Here is a 17,178-nt window from a genome sequence, read left to right on the forward strand (position 1 = left end):
ATTTTGATGGTTATGGCCTATAAAGTGCAATTTCTGAGACTATTATATTATTGCAGAAGAGGAAGTTGGTTACACATAAATATGTTATCTTTGAGCATTCCAAAAACCTTAGTTGTTTTCAGAGCATTCTGGGAAACTGAGGTTTAAAAAAAAAAAAAAAAAAAAAAAATTATGTTGAGTGAATTGGCTTTTTTTTTTGTTGCTTAATTTGGAATTTAGCTATAAATATTAACAAAAATAATGAAAAAAAATGTTGAATTAAAATATTCTGCTTTGCAAGCATGCTCTTATTTTGAAATGTCTGGACACCTCTTTGTCACTGCACTAAAATGAATCAGCATTTTTCTGGTTGTTTTTGATCTGTTGACATTGGTAATGGTGATTTTTGTATACAAAATAACAATAATTAAAAAAATATTTGTTTTACTGTAGCTTCTTTTATTGTCTTAAGCCTGTTCAAGACAGCTTAGTGTTTTTCAAGTCCAGTAGATGCTGCACATTGTTGTCCTTACTCAATGCATAATTGTTAAATAATTGGAATTTGAGTAATGACTAATACTGTTATTATAATATTTTCCATAAATGAATAGCTCTAGCAGTAGATGGCATTCACTGACTGAGCCAATCGGTTAACTATGGGTAAATTCACAAATGACCCAATAAAAATTATTCACCAGGAGTCTGAAAAGATTTTTTCCATGTGAATAAAATCTTGTCTTTGGAAGCTGGTGCAACAAGATTTAAAATTATTATTGAAAATCAAGATTTTTTACATTAAAAATGCAGATGTATATATTTGGATAGTATTGCTACATCTCCCAACCTCGTTTTAATTCTCCAGACTCCATTTTGTTCTTTTTGGTATCAATAAGATTTCTTCATCATCTCATCTCCTACCTGTCAGAACTATAAAACTTCAGTTTGTATCAAAGATTTTACGCAGTCTGAAGTACATATTTGACATATCCTCCACCTGGGTGTGCCACCATTGCTTCAAGTAGTTCCATTTCCTGTTTACTTTTCAACTTCTGTTGCTGCTCAATCTCCATTAGTCAGAGCTGGGACAAGGCATTCGGGTTTGTTAAGGAGCCAAATAACCTAAAACAGTCACTTCCTTCCAATTCTGTTTGCATTGAGCATTTAGGTTTGCTTGTACTCAATCATCTGATATTCTAGTTCCATTTTTGTAAAGGAAAATGTTAAATTTCTTTTGGAAATGTCCTGATAACCCTTCTCGGATCCATGTACAGAAACAGTTGCATGTCTGCCCACCATGGCACTGCGTAAACACAAACCTGTGCACTTTGATCAGTTAATAAAGTTTGTCACTAACTTGTTCCTCCACTGCCAGGTGGGGACAATCCGCTACATGGCTCCAGAAGTGCTGGAAGGTGCTGTGAATCTGAGGGACTGTGAATCGGCGCTGAAGCAGGTGGACATGTACGCTCTGGGCCTGGTTTACTGGGAGATCTTCATGCGATGTACCGACCTTTTCCCTGGTGAGACACATCCAGACAGATTAATATTTAGAAACAACATTGTAGAAAAGAGGTTACTTTAAAGAATACAAGCTTCATTAGTGTTTTTTCCCCCTTCCATGTCCTCGCCTGCCTCTAGGAGAGTCTGTGCCAGAGTACCAGATGGCCTTTCAGGCAGAGGCAGGAAACCACCCCACGTTTGAGGACATGCAGGTCCTGGTATCCAGGGAGAAGCAACGGCCCAAATTCCCCGAGGCTTGGAAGGAGAACAGCTTGGTACGTATGTTTTTGGCTAGAAGAGCTGGGATATATTTGTTAATGTGTCGTTTTTTAACCGTTCTACATTTTCTCACCCTACAACCACAATCGCCAATGAATTTTGTTGTTAACGGTCTGACTTGCTAACCTAAATGTGTGTGCTTCAGGCGGTTCGCTCTCTGAAAGAGACTATGGAGGACTGCTGGGACCAGGACGCAGAGGCCCGTCTCACAGCACAGTGCGCCGAGGAACGCCTCGCAGAGCTGCTCCTCATATGGGACCGCTCCAAGTCTGTCAGTCCAACCCTCAACCCCATGTCCACCACGCTGCACAATGAAAGGTTTGTTAAACTCTGAGCCATCTCCGTTACTGTGGGGCAGGTGCTTCCAGTCGTTCTTTAACGGTTCTGCCTTTGTTTTTCAACAGAAACCGCATGACCCCCAAGTCAGGCCCTTACACAGACCACCCCTCCACCTACATTGAAGAGCACGAGGGCGTAGCTAAGAACCAACAGGTGGACACCACCGGTTCCTTACCTGGCAGGGTGGGAGGGGGAACTGGAGAGAGAAACAGGAATTCCATTAACCAGGAACGCCAGCAGCAGGCCAATGCCCGTTTGCCCAGCCCAGAGGGCAGCAGCACCAGCATGGGGCTAAGAGGCAGTCCATCCACCTCTACTACGACCACCACCATCATCTCTGAATCCGAAGGGCCCACAGGGGCCAACACAGTCCCCGTTTGCCTACACCTGACCCAGGAGGATTTGGAAACGACAAAGCTGGACCCTAAAGAGGTGGACAAGAACCTGAAGGAGAGCTCTGATGAGAATTTAATGGAGCACTCACAGAAACAGTTCTGCTCACCTGACCCACTGAGCCCTGGAAGTTCCAGCTTACTCTACCCCCTCATCAAGATGGCCAGTGAGGCCTCAGGAACATCGGACCCCGCTGCAGCAATGCCCACAGCTATCTTTCCCCTGCCTAAGCAGCAGAATCTGCCAAAGAGGCCGTCCAGTCTGCCCCTGAGAAACAAGCCAGCCAAGAAGGAGTCCTCATCCTCCTCGCTCAGGTTTAAGTTCGGACGTTCGGGGAAGTCCAACCTGCGGCAGGTAGAGGGAACAAAGATGAACATTGGTGTGGCGACGGGCCCTAACGTTGTGGAGGCACAGCCAGGATCAGGCACAAACAACATCCCTGTTATACGGGACACACATGTCAACGGGGCCGTTAACGGTCACGCCGGTGTAGTGTCCAACGGAGCGGGTGTGGTCCAGAATGGTTCTGTACCTCTGAGGACGGAAGACAGCCGGCTCAGCCTGGGCCTGATCACGGCCAGCCCCGACGAACACGAGCCGCTCCTGAGTCGAGAGCGAGAGCAGCCTGATGCCAGAGCGGCGCCCTCGGGCGTGGCAGCCATGCGCTCAGCCCGACCCAACACTAACAACAACAACAGCAACACCGGGCTCGGCCAGGGGGACGGCAACAGTGGTGGGGAGAGCGACGGAGGGGACGAAGAGGGCAGCGCCGAGGGGACGAGCAGAGAGACCGCGGGGGAGAGCTCTGGGTCGGGTTCGACTTTGGCAGACCCCCCAAGGGAAGCTACGGTCACCATGAGGGGAGAGGCACTGCTCAGGCAGCCTAGAGCTCGCAGACCAGAGAGACCCAACTCCCTGGACTTGTCCTTCACCACACAGGACCTGACCTCTTTAGGTATTAACAGCCCAGCACAGCAGCACGTCACATTACATAGCGCTTTGATGCACCAAAAAGTCAAACAGTTGACACACAGTCATGTGGTTTTGGTATGTTCACACACACCTTTCGTGCAACGGTGCAGTCCACCTGGGGACACTCCTCCTGCCTAAGTGTACGTCACACACCTACCTGCAGGAGACTCCCCATCCCTACTTGCATCTTCTGTTTTGCTTTTACAAAACGGTCACAGAGAGTCACACTTTTCTGCAGACAGCTTCCTGAATAATGACTTTGCAGTTTTCATTCAGGAGTTAGCCATTCACCAGTCCTATTATTATACTAGATATTTAGTGAAGAATCACATAAATGTACATAGTTCCTTACTGCGTCAAATAAACATTCCTCAAAAGTATTTATGTCAGGAGTCTACATCAATAAGAGCCGATTTCAGCACTTCCTTCGATTTATATACTTCATCCAAAGTACCGAAATTGGCTTGGAAGTGTCGTGTGATTGGTCAGAAGTTTGTTGCCATGTCTTATGTGGAAATGCCCTGAGAGGGAGGGGTGCCCCCCCCCCCAGATGATCTGTGCCGTAGTATGGAAGGTGTGTGTGAATACGAACGCTCTTCAACCATATGTCTGTACATTAACTGTTCGGCTTTGGATAAGCCGATGTGGGAGACTGCACACTTATCAGTATTGTTTTTCTCTTTTTACCTGCAGGGGAGGGCTTGGTGAGACCCGACGGCGCCTTGGGGACAGGTGAAAAAATCAAGAAGCGCGTTAAGACGCCATACTCTCTTAAAAAGTGGCGACCCACCACATGGGTGATCTCCACAGACACCCGGGGTCCGGAGGTCAACAACAACGGGTCCACCCGAGGGCAGGGCCACACCCAGAACGGGCCCAAATCCACTTCAGCCATCTATCTGCAAGGCGGAGGCTTGGCCAGCGAGCCCAGTGACACACAAGTGTGAATTCAGAGCTTCTACCTGGACTGAGATAAAAACAAAGGATGAAATAAATAAATAAAACCGCGCTGCTCTGCTCTGAAACAGCAGGAAGGACACTGCGGAGTGTGTCGCGATCAGCCGAACCTGATCTTGTACATTCATTAGGTCCGTCTCGCTCCCTCGTGTCTTTCTTAATGCATCGCTTTAAATGGAATCCAGCTATGCAGCGTTCTTGTTCATCGTTCTTCTCCATCTCCTTTCGTTGCTTTCATTCGGTTTTCTGCCCCCATCATAAGCATAGCGATTAATCAAATGGGTTTATTTTTACTCCCCACATGCACTTTCAACCAACTAAAAATCAGTGTTCCTAACCCGCGTCTGTCGCGACCGCCCCATAAAGCGGTCTCTAAACTTAAATAGGCGATGACAAACAATCAACACTCTTACTTTGCTGTACGAAGCACGTTTAATTTAAGCTCTGTAAAAAGATGAAAAGATTTGATGTCTTAAAGACGGAACAAGCTACTTTTTTTTAAATATTATTTCTGTATGCAATACCATTTGTCTTTTAACCATGTATCTGTTTTTGTACTATTCTTTTTAACTGTGCAATAGGATGTAGTTTTTAGATGCTTTTGACATTTTACGGCTTCCTCTTTTTTTAATCTCAATATTTTGATACATTACTCTTCGTTGCACTTATGAATTGTCACAATCGTTATGTTTTGCTTTACTTTAACAATCCACGAGCGATCTCCGTCCCCATGAGCTCAAGAGGAGAAAATGGATGATAATCCTCTATTTTTTTTTTTCTTCCTTTCGCCTCTGAGCCGTTTTTAAAGGAGGGGGGACACAAACGATAACAATCAACCCGAGCCGACTGGAGGACGTGGGTTCTGTCACACTGCTGTTCTTAACTCTACAATCACCTGAATCAACCCTGCGGAGCGACCTGTTACATCACCTGACCTCACTGTGGACTGACTGAAACACTACAAAGCCCAGATTCTGCTGTTTTGCGTTTGAAACCAGATACTTAAAAAAAAAAGAAAAGAAAAACATAGAAGCACGCTGGATATTATTTCTGCTTCTAGTTCTCATCCCTTGTTTGAATGACTGATTCACTGTGCGGGTGTGTTTGTGTGTGTGTGTGTGTGTGTGTGTGCACGTGCTATAGATCTTTGTCAGCAAGCATCATATGTAGAGCCGTCACGGCCTGTACAGGCGTGCTTAAACGTCGTCATACTTATTCTATATTGTCAGCGCTGCTTCAGGGCATATGACAAGATCTCATTTATGTTTTTGTAATCTGTAATTTGTATTAAAAAAATGAAGTTACGTGTATTGCATTAATATTTGCTTTATTTTTTATGGAATTCTGTTGTGCATTCAATGGACACACAACCTCTGATCCCATTGCTATGCGTCTGCTCGGTACAGTTTCTGTAAACACTTTCAAGTCATTATGGAAGAAAATCTCAATAAATGTATGAAATAACGCTTGGCTTTATACGATATGGACTTTTCTGTGTTGCAAACAGAAAACAGGCAGATAAGGTCTTAAAAATGAACAAGAAAAGGTTAAGAGTAGAGCGTAAACTACTACATCGACAGTCACTCGAAAGGTAAATCGCCAAGTGGCACTGCTGAAGAAGCTGGATGTTCAGTGCTGTAGCAATGCATCTGAATACTGGATTATTAAAGTTTCTGTTTATTGTTTTTATCTATATGCAATATGTGTATGTTTGTATCCATTTCTACCACACTTTCCTTTCACTTAACTTTCMAACAATATGCTTAAATATAGCACTCAGAATACAGAATTTATGTTCGAGTTCTTTCCTCATTGTATTGTCAAATCCCGAACCTTGTTCCGTCTCAAACTCGGCTTGGATACTTCATAATCTATTTAAGGACCTCTGCCAAAATTACAACTCTGAACCTCGTTATGTCTGAATTTTTCGGTCTTGGGCATGGCTAGTGCAGGGGTCAGCAACGTTTACCCAAAGAATCATTTTTTACCTTCACTACAGCTAATTAAACTGTCCATGAATGGTGCTGAATCTTTCAAAACAAAAAAGTTTGTTTTTACAATRTCTGCAAAAGGAATCAATTTATATTTTTAAGTTAAAGGTAAATTATTTAAATTACGTTTTTAGGTTTTAAACTAAAAAAAACCCATCACTTTAATTTATAGAACATAATGAAGAGCTAATTTTTTTTTCTTTTTACATAAAATGTAGTTTCCAATAATAAGACAAAAATATGACTTCACAAAAATAATTTGTTATACTATTAGTATATAAAAAAGCAGTTAAATCTAGCATTTATTACTTAAATGTTGAAACGCTGGTTCATTTTTTTCCACATTTACTAAGAAGAGCCACAGTGGAGGGTCTAAAGAGCTAATTGTAGATGAGAATGCAATTCTCTAAATTCTAATGATTGGAAACATTTTCTGTTACGCYGTTTTGTTTTAACATTTGTGTTGTAGTTATTTGTTAGCTTGARTTAGTTCCCTAGGTTTATTTATTGTTTGACTTGGTCTCCTCTTCTCTACCTTCCMCATCTCATCTTTTGTAAGCTAACTTTTTAGCATATATTCCCCTGTGKTTTCTGAAGGTCAGTTTTTGTATGTTATTCTTGTTTGACATTTTATTTTGAGTCATTTTAGATACATGCTTTTTGGTTCATTTTTTTTATTATTATTAAATGGATAATATTTTTCATATCTTTGTCCTTGTGACTTACTGCTTGGTCCATGACATTTAATGTTTTGAAACATTTAAGTGTGACAGAAGAGCAAAAACAGACTRACTTTGTAATTATTAAAATACTTTTATGARGCACTGTAAAGTTAATTTCAACTCACAATTTGGCAGCAGTGTTWGATATACCAACACCGAGACACTCATAGAACATTAGTAAAGTAAGTAACACTTASGTTTCTTTTTTCAGTTTTCTTCRTCTTTGAAAATGGAGCAAACGCGTTTAAATTTATTTTTAGCATTTTTAACAACACTCCTCCGTTTCTATTGAGGTATTTTCTCTAAGACAGTCTCTAGAGGGAGACATTTTCCACCTAGAAGTTGTTTTTCTCACCGCCTCGCCGTCTGCTCCTCGCGCCCCTAGCAACTGCAGCATCAGCGCGAGCGGCGCAGTGCTGGAGCGCTACGTCACTGCTCCTCTCTGGCTGCATCAAGTTGGAAGGAAAACTACCGGAAATGCGCCGACTTGACTATAAAAGTATAACTCTTTTATAGTCAAAGAGTTGACTATAAAAGAGTTGACTACTGTTTGGTAGTCAACGAGATATTGAATCTCGTTGACTACCAAACATATATCGTATATAAAACGTATTTATAGACTTCACAGGATTAAATTCCAACCTTTTTAAGAAAATCTGCTGCAACAGTCTTTAACCTTTTAAATATAATACACAGGGAAACAATATGAAATAAAATTATTTGAAATTCTTTTTTTTAATCTATTAAAAATTCTTTGAGTTTGCAAATGGAGGGCTTGCAGATCCTATAATGAGCACYAGCACCTGTGTGATTTTCAGGAACACCGTCCCAGCAAGATAGCTGCAACTTAAAACAATGGAAAGGGTTACAAAACTCTTTCAAGAAGTGAAAACTAATTGTTTAATTTCTTATTAAGAAACAATATTTTTTCCCTACTGATGATGAAGTAACAACAGAGGAGATGAAATGCACACTTACCCAGCAACAAGGTTACTTTACAATATCATGCAGGTCTTTAAAAGTTGTACAGTCTGAGAAAGTATTTGGGAAGTTTCAGGAAAGTAACCTGCAAGTCTTGAAAGGTTTTWGGAAGCACTGGGTAAATTAAGGAMGTTTTGTACAAGTAACTCTCAAGTTCCARGTAAGTGTGTGGTGGCTTCTTTGAAATTACCTCATAAATTCCATAAAATATMAATTTAATCTTGGATAAAAAAGACTGAAAGCCCCAGGAAACATGCAGGAAAATAACTTATGCGTTGTGCTTTACAGGTAAGATCTTGAAAAGTATGAGTAAGTTCCATTACTTTTCCAAATGTAAAAAGTAAGTTCCAAGAAAGTACAGAGTATGTCCTAGAAAGTGAATTTGRCGTGCTATCAAATTTTATGGACCAACCAGAGTCCTGAGCTCCKGTTTATAATGGCGCTTCACTTTTTATTTTGAAATAAATCAACGGAAGTTGAATTGTTTACTCACGTGAGCTTCACACTGGTCCCTTCTCCCGTCGTGTCAACCAGGCTCGCCCAGCATCACCGCCTTCTTCTTTCTATTTCCTCTGTCTTTTCTCTTCCTCTATTATTGTTTTCCTCCCTATTTGTTTTTTTCAGCACCACCCGAACTCGGTGCGCAGCCACTTCTCGTTCCGGTAACTATTTTTTTATTTTATTTTTTTCCACCGACCAGATGGTCCGCCGGTAGTCGCGCGAGCTGTGGTGTCGCATCAAACCTACCAGGAGGGGGAAAAAAAAAAAAAAAACATCCACGACGACTGGGAGGCAGTGTCATACCAACCCCATCCATACAGACATCCTTTCTTGTTGCAGTTTTACCCACGAAGCCCGTGCTTTGACCTTTTCCATGTCTGCCTGTTTCTGTGTGGAAGAAGCCTGCAGCTTGCTCAGCCTTTTTCCTCCGCCTCTTTAGCATCTTCAGGAGGCGGCAAACAGGGGCTGGGCTGCTCCATGCTCTGCTGCATTCATTTTCTGCAGGTCAGTGTATTATTTATGTATTTATTTATAATAATTATTATTATTGTCTGCATGTAGCTATAGCATTGTTATAATATTGACTAAGGGAGGCAAAGCATGCATGTTGTTTAAGTATTGATGCGTGGGGATGTGCTGCACGCTTCTCTCCATGTAAACAAAAGCGGCCTACATTGCACTCTGCAGCCACATCTTGCACAATTTATTCATTTTAATTAATTTAGGATTATGACGGTTGCGTTAAATGTATTTTCTTACTAGTCAAGGCATGTTATTGGCGTGTTGTTCGGGTGATTTTTTTTGTTTGTTTGTTTGTTTTTTGGCTTTGCTCCATCGTGTTTTTAAATGACAGATCCGATATATGACATGCAGATGGAGCATGCGGAAGCAGAAAGAGCTGGAATAAAATGAATGATTTATGAATGACATAAACAGCTTGGGTAAAAATATGTTTCACTATATTAGAAAAAAATATGTGAACAAATAATGAATATGATTAGTTTTAATAAAAAGTTAAAAGCAACGATTATTCCGACAGCTGTTAAAATAAAATATAAAAGTGACACAAATGAAAGTCAACGTATTAGCAGTGTGACGATGTCATACTGGTCACAAGGGTCTCTGTTAAACACTGTATTATATTTAGTATTTTCAAGTAGACAATTACAGAGTTGTTATCTTTAGTTCCTTCCACTATTAGCGTTTAACACAGTTAATACAGCTAACATTATTTACTGTAAACAGTCTTAATAATTGTCCTCCGGAGAATGTAGGTCTTTATCGTAATGTTGATTTCTAAAAGGTTTACCAAATCCAGCATGTTCAATAACAGTAGGAGGTTAAAAGTAAAAAAAATAAATAATAAAAGTTTAGCCTTCCTGTTATCTACCGATGGCTTCGCTCTCGCTCACGGTAAGGAATGTCCTAGAAAGTGAGGCTCTTATATCCCTKGGGTCCGTCTAACTTAATTCAAACATATCACAGATACAAAAAAATTGCAAACCTTTGAGTTTCCTTCCCTCAGTAAGTGCTTTCCACAATSAAGAGTGTTGCTTAATAGCACCTTGGTATGGTGCATTCACTATTTGACAAAAGCTCAGCGTTTTTTGAGCACGTGGTTGAAAATCCTCCAATTTAAGTTATGAATTTATATTATTCTTATTGTATGTTTTGTTGATACTTTACTCTCTGCTTATATCAGGAATAATATAAACAAACATGTTATTTTCAGCTGTTTCACTTTTATATTCTGTGGATTAGTTTTTCTTTTCTATTAGTCTCCAGACTTTGTAGCATTTCTCTCCTTAAACAAGGTCAAAATTGATGTATGGATCGGTGGGCAGTGCTACAGCAGCAGAATGAGACTCTTTACTGATGACTTGWACTACCGGCAGCAGGGCTACTAAAGTAACAAGAAAAGGCTAAAGTGTTGATGAGCTGATGCCTGAACTCCCTATTCAGCTACAAAGCACACACAGACACTCCTGCTGCTGTGTGTTAATAAAGATCACCAGCCCCCCCCCCGCCCCGCCAGGTTCCCTAGCAACAGTGATGTGTTGCTGGTCAAGGCTCCTTCCAAATTTAGCTCTGGGACCTGCACAGCCAAGCAAAGCTGTTTGGACATGTGAATAAATGGTGCATATGTTGTGATCAAAAGTCTTCAAAATGGGAAAAGCAGTAGAAGAACGCGATATTGCCATTGTTTGTTCTTTTTAAATTGTCAGGTATGCATCATGAACCTTTATATATAGGTCAATAATGCATCAATGCAACAAAACAACCCACAGTAGCTCCCATCTGGGTCAGTTAGCCAAAAACTGCATGTCCTCCAATGCCCCTACCCCACCCCGCCTGTGTCTAAAGCTGTTTTAATGCCATTACCCTGGGGGGGGGGCATATCCGCTCTTCCCAGCATGGTTTGGATTAAACCTAGACATACCAACGTGGAACGTTCACAGGCTTATCCATCAGGACAGCTGTGTGTCTGTTGATTTGTTTACCGTTGGCGGACATTGTTTGCATTCCCAGGCCTCCCGACTCATCTTTCTCCTTTGCCCCCATCAGACCGTGGCCTTAACCATCTGCGCCTCCCTGCAGTTCTCCGCCGGCGTCGGCCTCCGCAACCTCTGAACTCGTCCGCTCCACCTTCCTCCTCTCCGTCTCCCGCCATTGCATCCAGCTGTGGCCCTCACAGGGCGCGCTCGCTGGCTCTCACCTGACAGGTCCCTGGCCTCAGGACGACAGCCAGCAACAACACGTTCCCTATATGAGGGACAAAGCGACGCAGGTGAGTGTTTGTTCCATGCTCAAGCTCATTACAATGTAAAGTTCTTTTATTTTTCTTCTTCCTGAGCCATTTCAAAACATTATAAATGCATATTTGACATTACAACTACAAATTTCAGTGTGTTTTATTGGGTTTTAGGTATAGATAATCACAAAGTAGTGTATATTTGTCATGTAGAATCGTGAAGATTTTGCAAAAAAATAAAAAATCTAACCTGTTAACAGTTCCTTCATTTAGATGCTTTCAAAACTAGGGATGCACTTTTCCACTTTTTTCACTTCCGATACCGATACAGATATCTGAGGTTTGGTATCGGCCGATACCGATCTGATACAGAAAAAAGGTGCTGAATTGACTTAAAACGTTTTTCTTAAACACAGACATAAATGTACTGAATTACAAACTCACTGGTGGCAGATAATACTGCACCAATACAGAACACTAAAGTACACCAATAGCTTCACACGCTACAAACATGTAAAAAAAAAAAAAAACAACTGTAGTTTGTTCAGTCAGTGCAATTAGGAGAGTAACAGCTAGTGCAAAATAAATAATACAGAAACTGACAAAAACAATGAGGTGACTTCCTTGGTCAAACATAAAAAATTGTGACTGGGGCAATTATAAATTCTAAATATAATGTAAAATAAATAATAAATTATGTTGTTGAGAGGATGAAGAATAGAATTAGACTAAATAGATCTGCCCTTATGGATCATTGTCACTGATACAGATATTAATATCAGATTGGTGYATTTCCGTTCAAAACATTATTTTGATTTGGCACAGATGAGATTGTGTCTGTCAGCTGAAGCAGCTCAAGTTTGTGTTTGTGCCCTTTTTTCCCGCTTCGAGGCAAAATGTGACTGYCAGTGTGTCAATAAACACAACRAGGTTCAGGGAGGTTGCAGGTGGTTGCATCATCGGGGTGCGTTGCTTGTCAGCCGGTGACAGACTTCGAACAAGACTCCTGATCAAAGAGATCTTTCTGCCACAGCACATCAATCCACCGCAAAGGACGAATAGCAACATGCATTTTTTTCTTTTGAATTCTAAACGTTAAAAATGATAATAAAGTATGTTGCTATATGAGGAAAAACTTGGTGTTTGCATTCGTCTCAGACCCCCAGGGCCTGGGCAGATGAGAGGAGGAGGGGCTCTCACAAACGCTCGGCCTCCTGTGGGAGCACCGACCAACTCAAGGAGGTCTGCGTCCCACTTTTCTCTTGGTCGCCTTGCACATTTACACTGCTACCGKATCTATGGGTACGTTCCAGCAACATTGATGTTAATATTTTCTTCTCCAGATTGCCAAATTGCGTCAGCAGCTTCAGCGCAGCAAGCGGAGCAGCCGCCATCGGAGGGACAAGGACCGCAAATCCCCGTTCAATGGCAGCCATGCCATCATTCAGTCACAGGTGATCATGCCCTGATTCTGTATTAATACATGTAACCAGAGCAAAACAGTATTACTGACTTTTTTCAGAAGTAAAAAATCAGTAATACTGTAATTTAATGTAATTGCATTCCGTGATCAAACTAAAAGATCTTGATCAGCAGCTTCTTCTGGCCGATTATCGATATTCAAAAAGCCCAACCGGCCAATTACGATTTTGGTCAATACCAATTTTTTTTGACTGATAAGTAAATCAATATAGCGATAAAAGTTGGCAACAGTGGGGTGAGTATAGTTAGCCCCACGTATGCAGATGTGACCTGGTGGGCAGTTCTGTCAGTCAACCCTCCAATGGGGCAGTAGCTGGTTTTCAGACTTTTGTGGAGGCAGATAAGATCGATGGATAAGATCAGTTCCACGTTCCAAAGCAACAAAACTGTAAAAGATCAGAATTGATGACGGAACTTTTCATGAGTTCTTGTTGGAACAACTTCTTATTACAAACCAGATCCTTACCTGAAAATCTCACTGAGGTAAGATTGTTCTGGTAAAACCACCTGCCTTCCTGGGAACAGCCATAACAGACCTAGACGTAGTTCTAATTAACAGAAATGTCAATTCAAGTAATGAATTATGTCAAAGTAAAAGTTGAGATGAGGCAAATGTGTTATTTTCCATAATTAACTTCAGGATTACATGTGTAGTCCAAATCATTGCTTTTAATGTCTCAACTGTGACCCCTAGAGTTCATTGACCAAATTTTACAGCCACTAACAAAAACCCTATAATTCAAACCATTCTGTGAAACAACAGTCCCAAGTTAAGTTGAGGCTCCTCACTTTGAAGTACATTTCAACTTAAAAATACYTAGCTAGTAATAGTAAGTTAAATTTAGTTGGAACTCGTATGACACAATTTCCTTTAAAGAATAGCATTTTCAGTCTGGAAATGTCTTCAGGGCCAAAAGACGTCACCATCCTCATTAGCTGATGAGAAGCATGGTACAGTAATCACACTGTAATTTTTGCTTTCTGTAGTTTGTCTGCTGTAACAATGTTTCCGATGGGTGTTCTGCTTTCTAAACATACTTCCTCGTGTTTGTGTAGTCGCCTATGCCCAAGACCATCCTCATACCAATTCCTATATCCAAATCCTCGGCTCCTCGCTTCCGCAACAGCGTGGAGGGCCTGAACCAGGAAATCGAGCGCATCATCATCCGAGACACCCCCGAGAAGGATGAGACCATTGTTGTGAGTCCCCTAGAACATGTTGATGCATTCCATGAAGGATAGCGGGTTATATTGCCGCAACGCTGTTTTTGTGGCTTATTCACCTAGCCGCAGGATGTCCCCGATGGCCACCGCGCGCCCCCACCAGTTCCCCCTCAGCGCAGTAGCAGCACCCGCAGCATCGACACGCAGACTCCATCGGGGGGTGGCCTTAGCGGCAACCACAGCAACTGCAGCAGCCGTCCGGACTCCATCTCCCCCTCCTACCTCAGCGTCCTCAACGATACGGCTGGAGGCAGTCCCTACGATGAGAAAGGTGAGTAGAGCCCGATTTTACTCAAGATTCTCTTACAGTGCATTCTGAATTTTAGCGTTCATACTTTAAAAATGGGCAATAAAAACTCCTTTTGACCAGAGCTAAGTYCGTGCTCCCCACTGCCCAAGTACGCCGCCTCTCCCAGACCCAACAACAGTTACATGTTCAAGAGAGAACCACCAGAGGGTTGTGAGAAGGTCAGAGTATCTGAAGAATCCATGTGAGTAGTTTTCAAGTTTTATGATACATAAGAAACTCATAGCAAAGGAATACTGATGTGAACAACTATGTGTCACTTTGTCTTAAGGCCCAAACCTCTGGAGGAGATCCCTCCCTTCCTGTGTCCCGACCGCAACAAGGTCAACTTCATCCCCAACAGCGGTTCTGCCTTCTGCCTCGTCAGCATCCTCAAGCCCCTGCTTCCCACCCCGGACCTCAACTTTCGCCCGGGGGTGGGCCTCCGGAGCCTGTCCCCGTCCCTGGTGCCTCTGTCCACCCAGCCCTGTCTCCTGGAGGAGCCTGAGAGCTTTTGACTGCCCCGTTGGCCTCCAAGTCAACAACCCTCTTTCCCCTTCCTATCAGCTGAATCAGAAAACACTACGGAATCAACCGTTTTGCTCCTAAAACAAAACAAAAAAAATGCCTTTAGCATGCCAGCTAAGCTCTCTGATGTCCTTCTTTTGTTAAAAAGCTCTTCCCACTGCCTCCTCCTCTGACGTGAGACTCCTGCCTTCCAGAGCAGGCGTTTGTAGCTCACATTTCACCGCTTTCTTCTACCTTCAGCACTGGTTCTGTTCCTGTTCTTCTAGGAGGAAACGGGGAGAAAAAAAGACAAACATTTCTTTTGATTTCATCGTATTATACCATGGCGCCTTTCCACAGACATATCTCTTTTTCTATCTACGGTTGTTTGTCTTGATATAAATTATGCCTTCCATTATGACAAAAAAAAAAGGCCGCTGGTTTTCTTGGAGACCGCCAGATCGACCACAGAGGTTAACTTTGGTGCTGCCAGATGAATCGTAGCATACCTTGAAGGGATGTGAGAAGTTCAAAAATGTGCCTGATGTTTTAGACCGCAGTTTCCCTGAACCATCATAATGCTGTGAGCGTAATTATGGTCATTGCACTATGAAGGCCATAGATACAAGCAGCAAAGCAGATAAAGTACAAACAGCGTATCCTTAAAATACTTACAGACCAAATCCTGGGATCTGTTTGCTACTTTTTTAATCAGCCGTTTGCTGGGTATCTATGGGAAACACAGGCCAGGGCTATGATGTTCGACACGTGTTCAACCTGTGTCTGCTTGCCCCTCCCCACGCCTGACCTCCCTTCAGCGCCAACCTTTGCTCACCCTCGCCCATCTTTTCTCCGTTTTGCGAGCTCTTTCTCTTTGTTGAGGTCCTCCTGTCTTGGTCGGCTTGTATTGCTTTTGGAATGCATCTACTTGCAGGGTTTTTCTCACGGAGAGGCTGGTCAACCCAAGCTTCCACGCATCCGCAGACCATCGGGGCAATCTGGGTCGCAGAAAATAGACAATTTTAAACTATTTGTATAGCCAGCAAAAGATCAAATGAAACGGTGTACTGTTAATGGTTAAAACAAGCTACACTTAGTAGAGCATCTTTACATTTAGTCTCTATGTCATGCTAATTTCAGATTGACTTAACCTAGAACCGGTGTGGCCCATATAAACATATAGAATCCATTACTATGCTAGAGAGGTACAAACAAATTTGCTACGAAGTTGATCGATTGAGTAACATCAAAACTGTATGGTAGTTGAAAGCTATCTACTTTCAATAGTAAGTATATTTCAAGTAAATATGTGCTCATTAGAATTATGTCTCAGAAGTAACAAACAGTGTGAGATATTTTACCCTCTGTTATTGAACTGGCTAGAATTGGAAATGTTGGTAGATCTTTCATCTAGGAGTTAAGGTAAAGAATTTCACAGATTGAGCTGTTTTGGTGAAGCTAACCATGCTTACTGATTACATAAGTTTCTAAAAGTCTTAAATATCTCAACTACATTGGAATTTTATAATTAATGTTTTACAGCAACTGCTGTCTCAAACTTGTAATCCTAAATAGCTAATGATTGTTAATGATAAATTTTAAGGGAAACAGAATTGGCTCAAGTCAATATCCACAGATCAAAGTCTTACAAAACCAAAGATTGGAAGTCAGTTCCAAAATACTTTAATGGTTCATCTCCAATAGTTTTTTGGGGGGGGTTTGGTTGTGGGTGGTAAGAAAATATTAAGTCTAAACTGATTGGCTAATTTCTCTGACACCTGCATTGTTACAGTTTTTCTAAAGAAGAAACAAACAAAAGCTTACCTTTCGGAGCATTTGGAAATTGTGCAAAACTGAAATTTTTCTCGTCAGCGTGCCATATCTTTGAAGGACTATTTCTAAAGGGAACATTTGTTTTTGAAAATTGTTGCAGTTGCTTTGGGAAAGAACTTAGCCTAGCACTGCTTTAGTCATGCTCATGATAAACAGCAGCTGTTTGAGTGTCTCCAGTTATTTCATTGTCTACTTCAGGGGTCACCAACTCCAGTCCTCGAGGGCTACCGTCCTGCAACTTTTAGATGCGTCTCTGCTCAAACACACCTGGATCAAATAAACTGCTCATTTCCAGCCTATTGCAGAGGAATGAATGCTGGTGAGGAAATTCAGACATTTTGGAGCAGAGGTGAATCTAAAAGTTGCAGGATGGTAACCCTTGAGGACTGGAGTTGGTGACCCCTGGTCTACTTTTTTACATTGATGTCTGCAATTATCTTACGCTGTATGAAATTCACAAATTCTACATTTTAGAAAGAC

The 17,178-nt window shown here is 41.8% G+C and overlaps 2 protein-coding genes across 2 annotated transcripts in view; both read left to right on the plus strand.

Moving 5' to 3' along the window:
* The window catches only part of LOC103474116 (bone morphogenetic protein receptor type-2), a 34,395-nt gene extending 28,500 nt beyond the window's left edge, over positions 1–5,895 (plus strand). The window contains exons 9-13 of the mRNA XM_008424862.2: positions 1,352–1,499; positions 1,618–1,754; positions 1,904–2,076; positions 2,163–3,445; positions 4,156–5,895. Of these exons, the coding sequence (XP_008423084.1) occupies positions 1,352–1,499; positions 1,618–1,754; positions 1,904–2,076; positions 2,163–3,445; positions 4,156–4,409 (1,995 nt within the window). The 3' untranslated portion in view covers positions 4,410–5,895. The remainder of the gene's footprint in view (positions 1–1,351; positions 1,500–1,617; positions 1,755–1,903; positions 2,077–2,162; positions 3,446–4,155) is intronic.
* A 5,297-nt stretch (positions 5,896–11,192) lies between these two features.
* Positions 11,193–16,970, plus strand: fam117ba (family with sequence similarity 117 member Ba; the record flags this gene model as incomplete). Its single annotated transcript, XM_008424853.2, has 7 exons — positions 11,193–11,402; positions 12,525–12,608; positions 12,710–12,820; positions 13,905–14,048; positions 14,136–14,343; positions 14,443–14,563; positions 14,651–16,970. Coding segments are annotated over 7 exons (1,104 nt in total), but the record flags the coding sequence as incomplete, so codon positions are not given.
* Positions 16,971–17,178: the final 208 nt, after the last annotated feature.

This window comes from Poecilia reticulata, linkage group LG2 (assembly GCF_000633615.1).
Source record: "Poecilia reticulata strain Guanapo linkage group LG2, Guppy_female_1.0+MT, whole genome shotgun sequence".
In the NCBI taxonomy this organism is placed as follows: domain Eukaryota; kingdom Metazoa; phylum Chordata; class Actinopteri; order Cyprinodontiformes; family Poeciliidae; genus Poecilia; species Poecilia reticulata.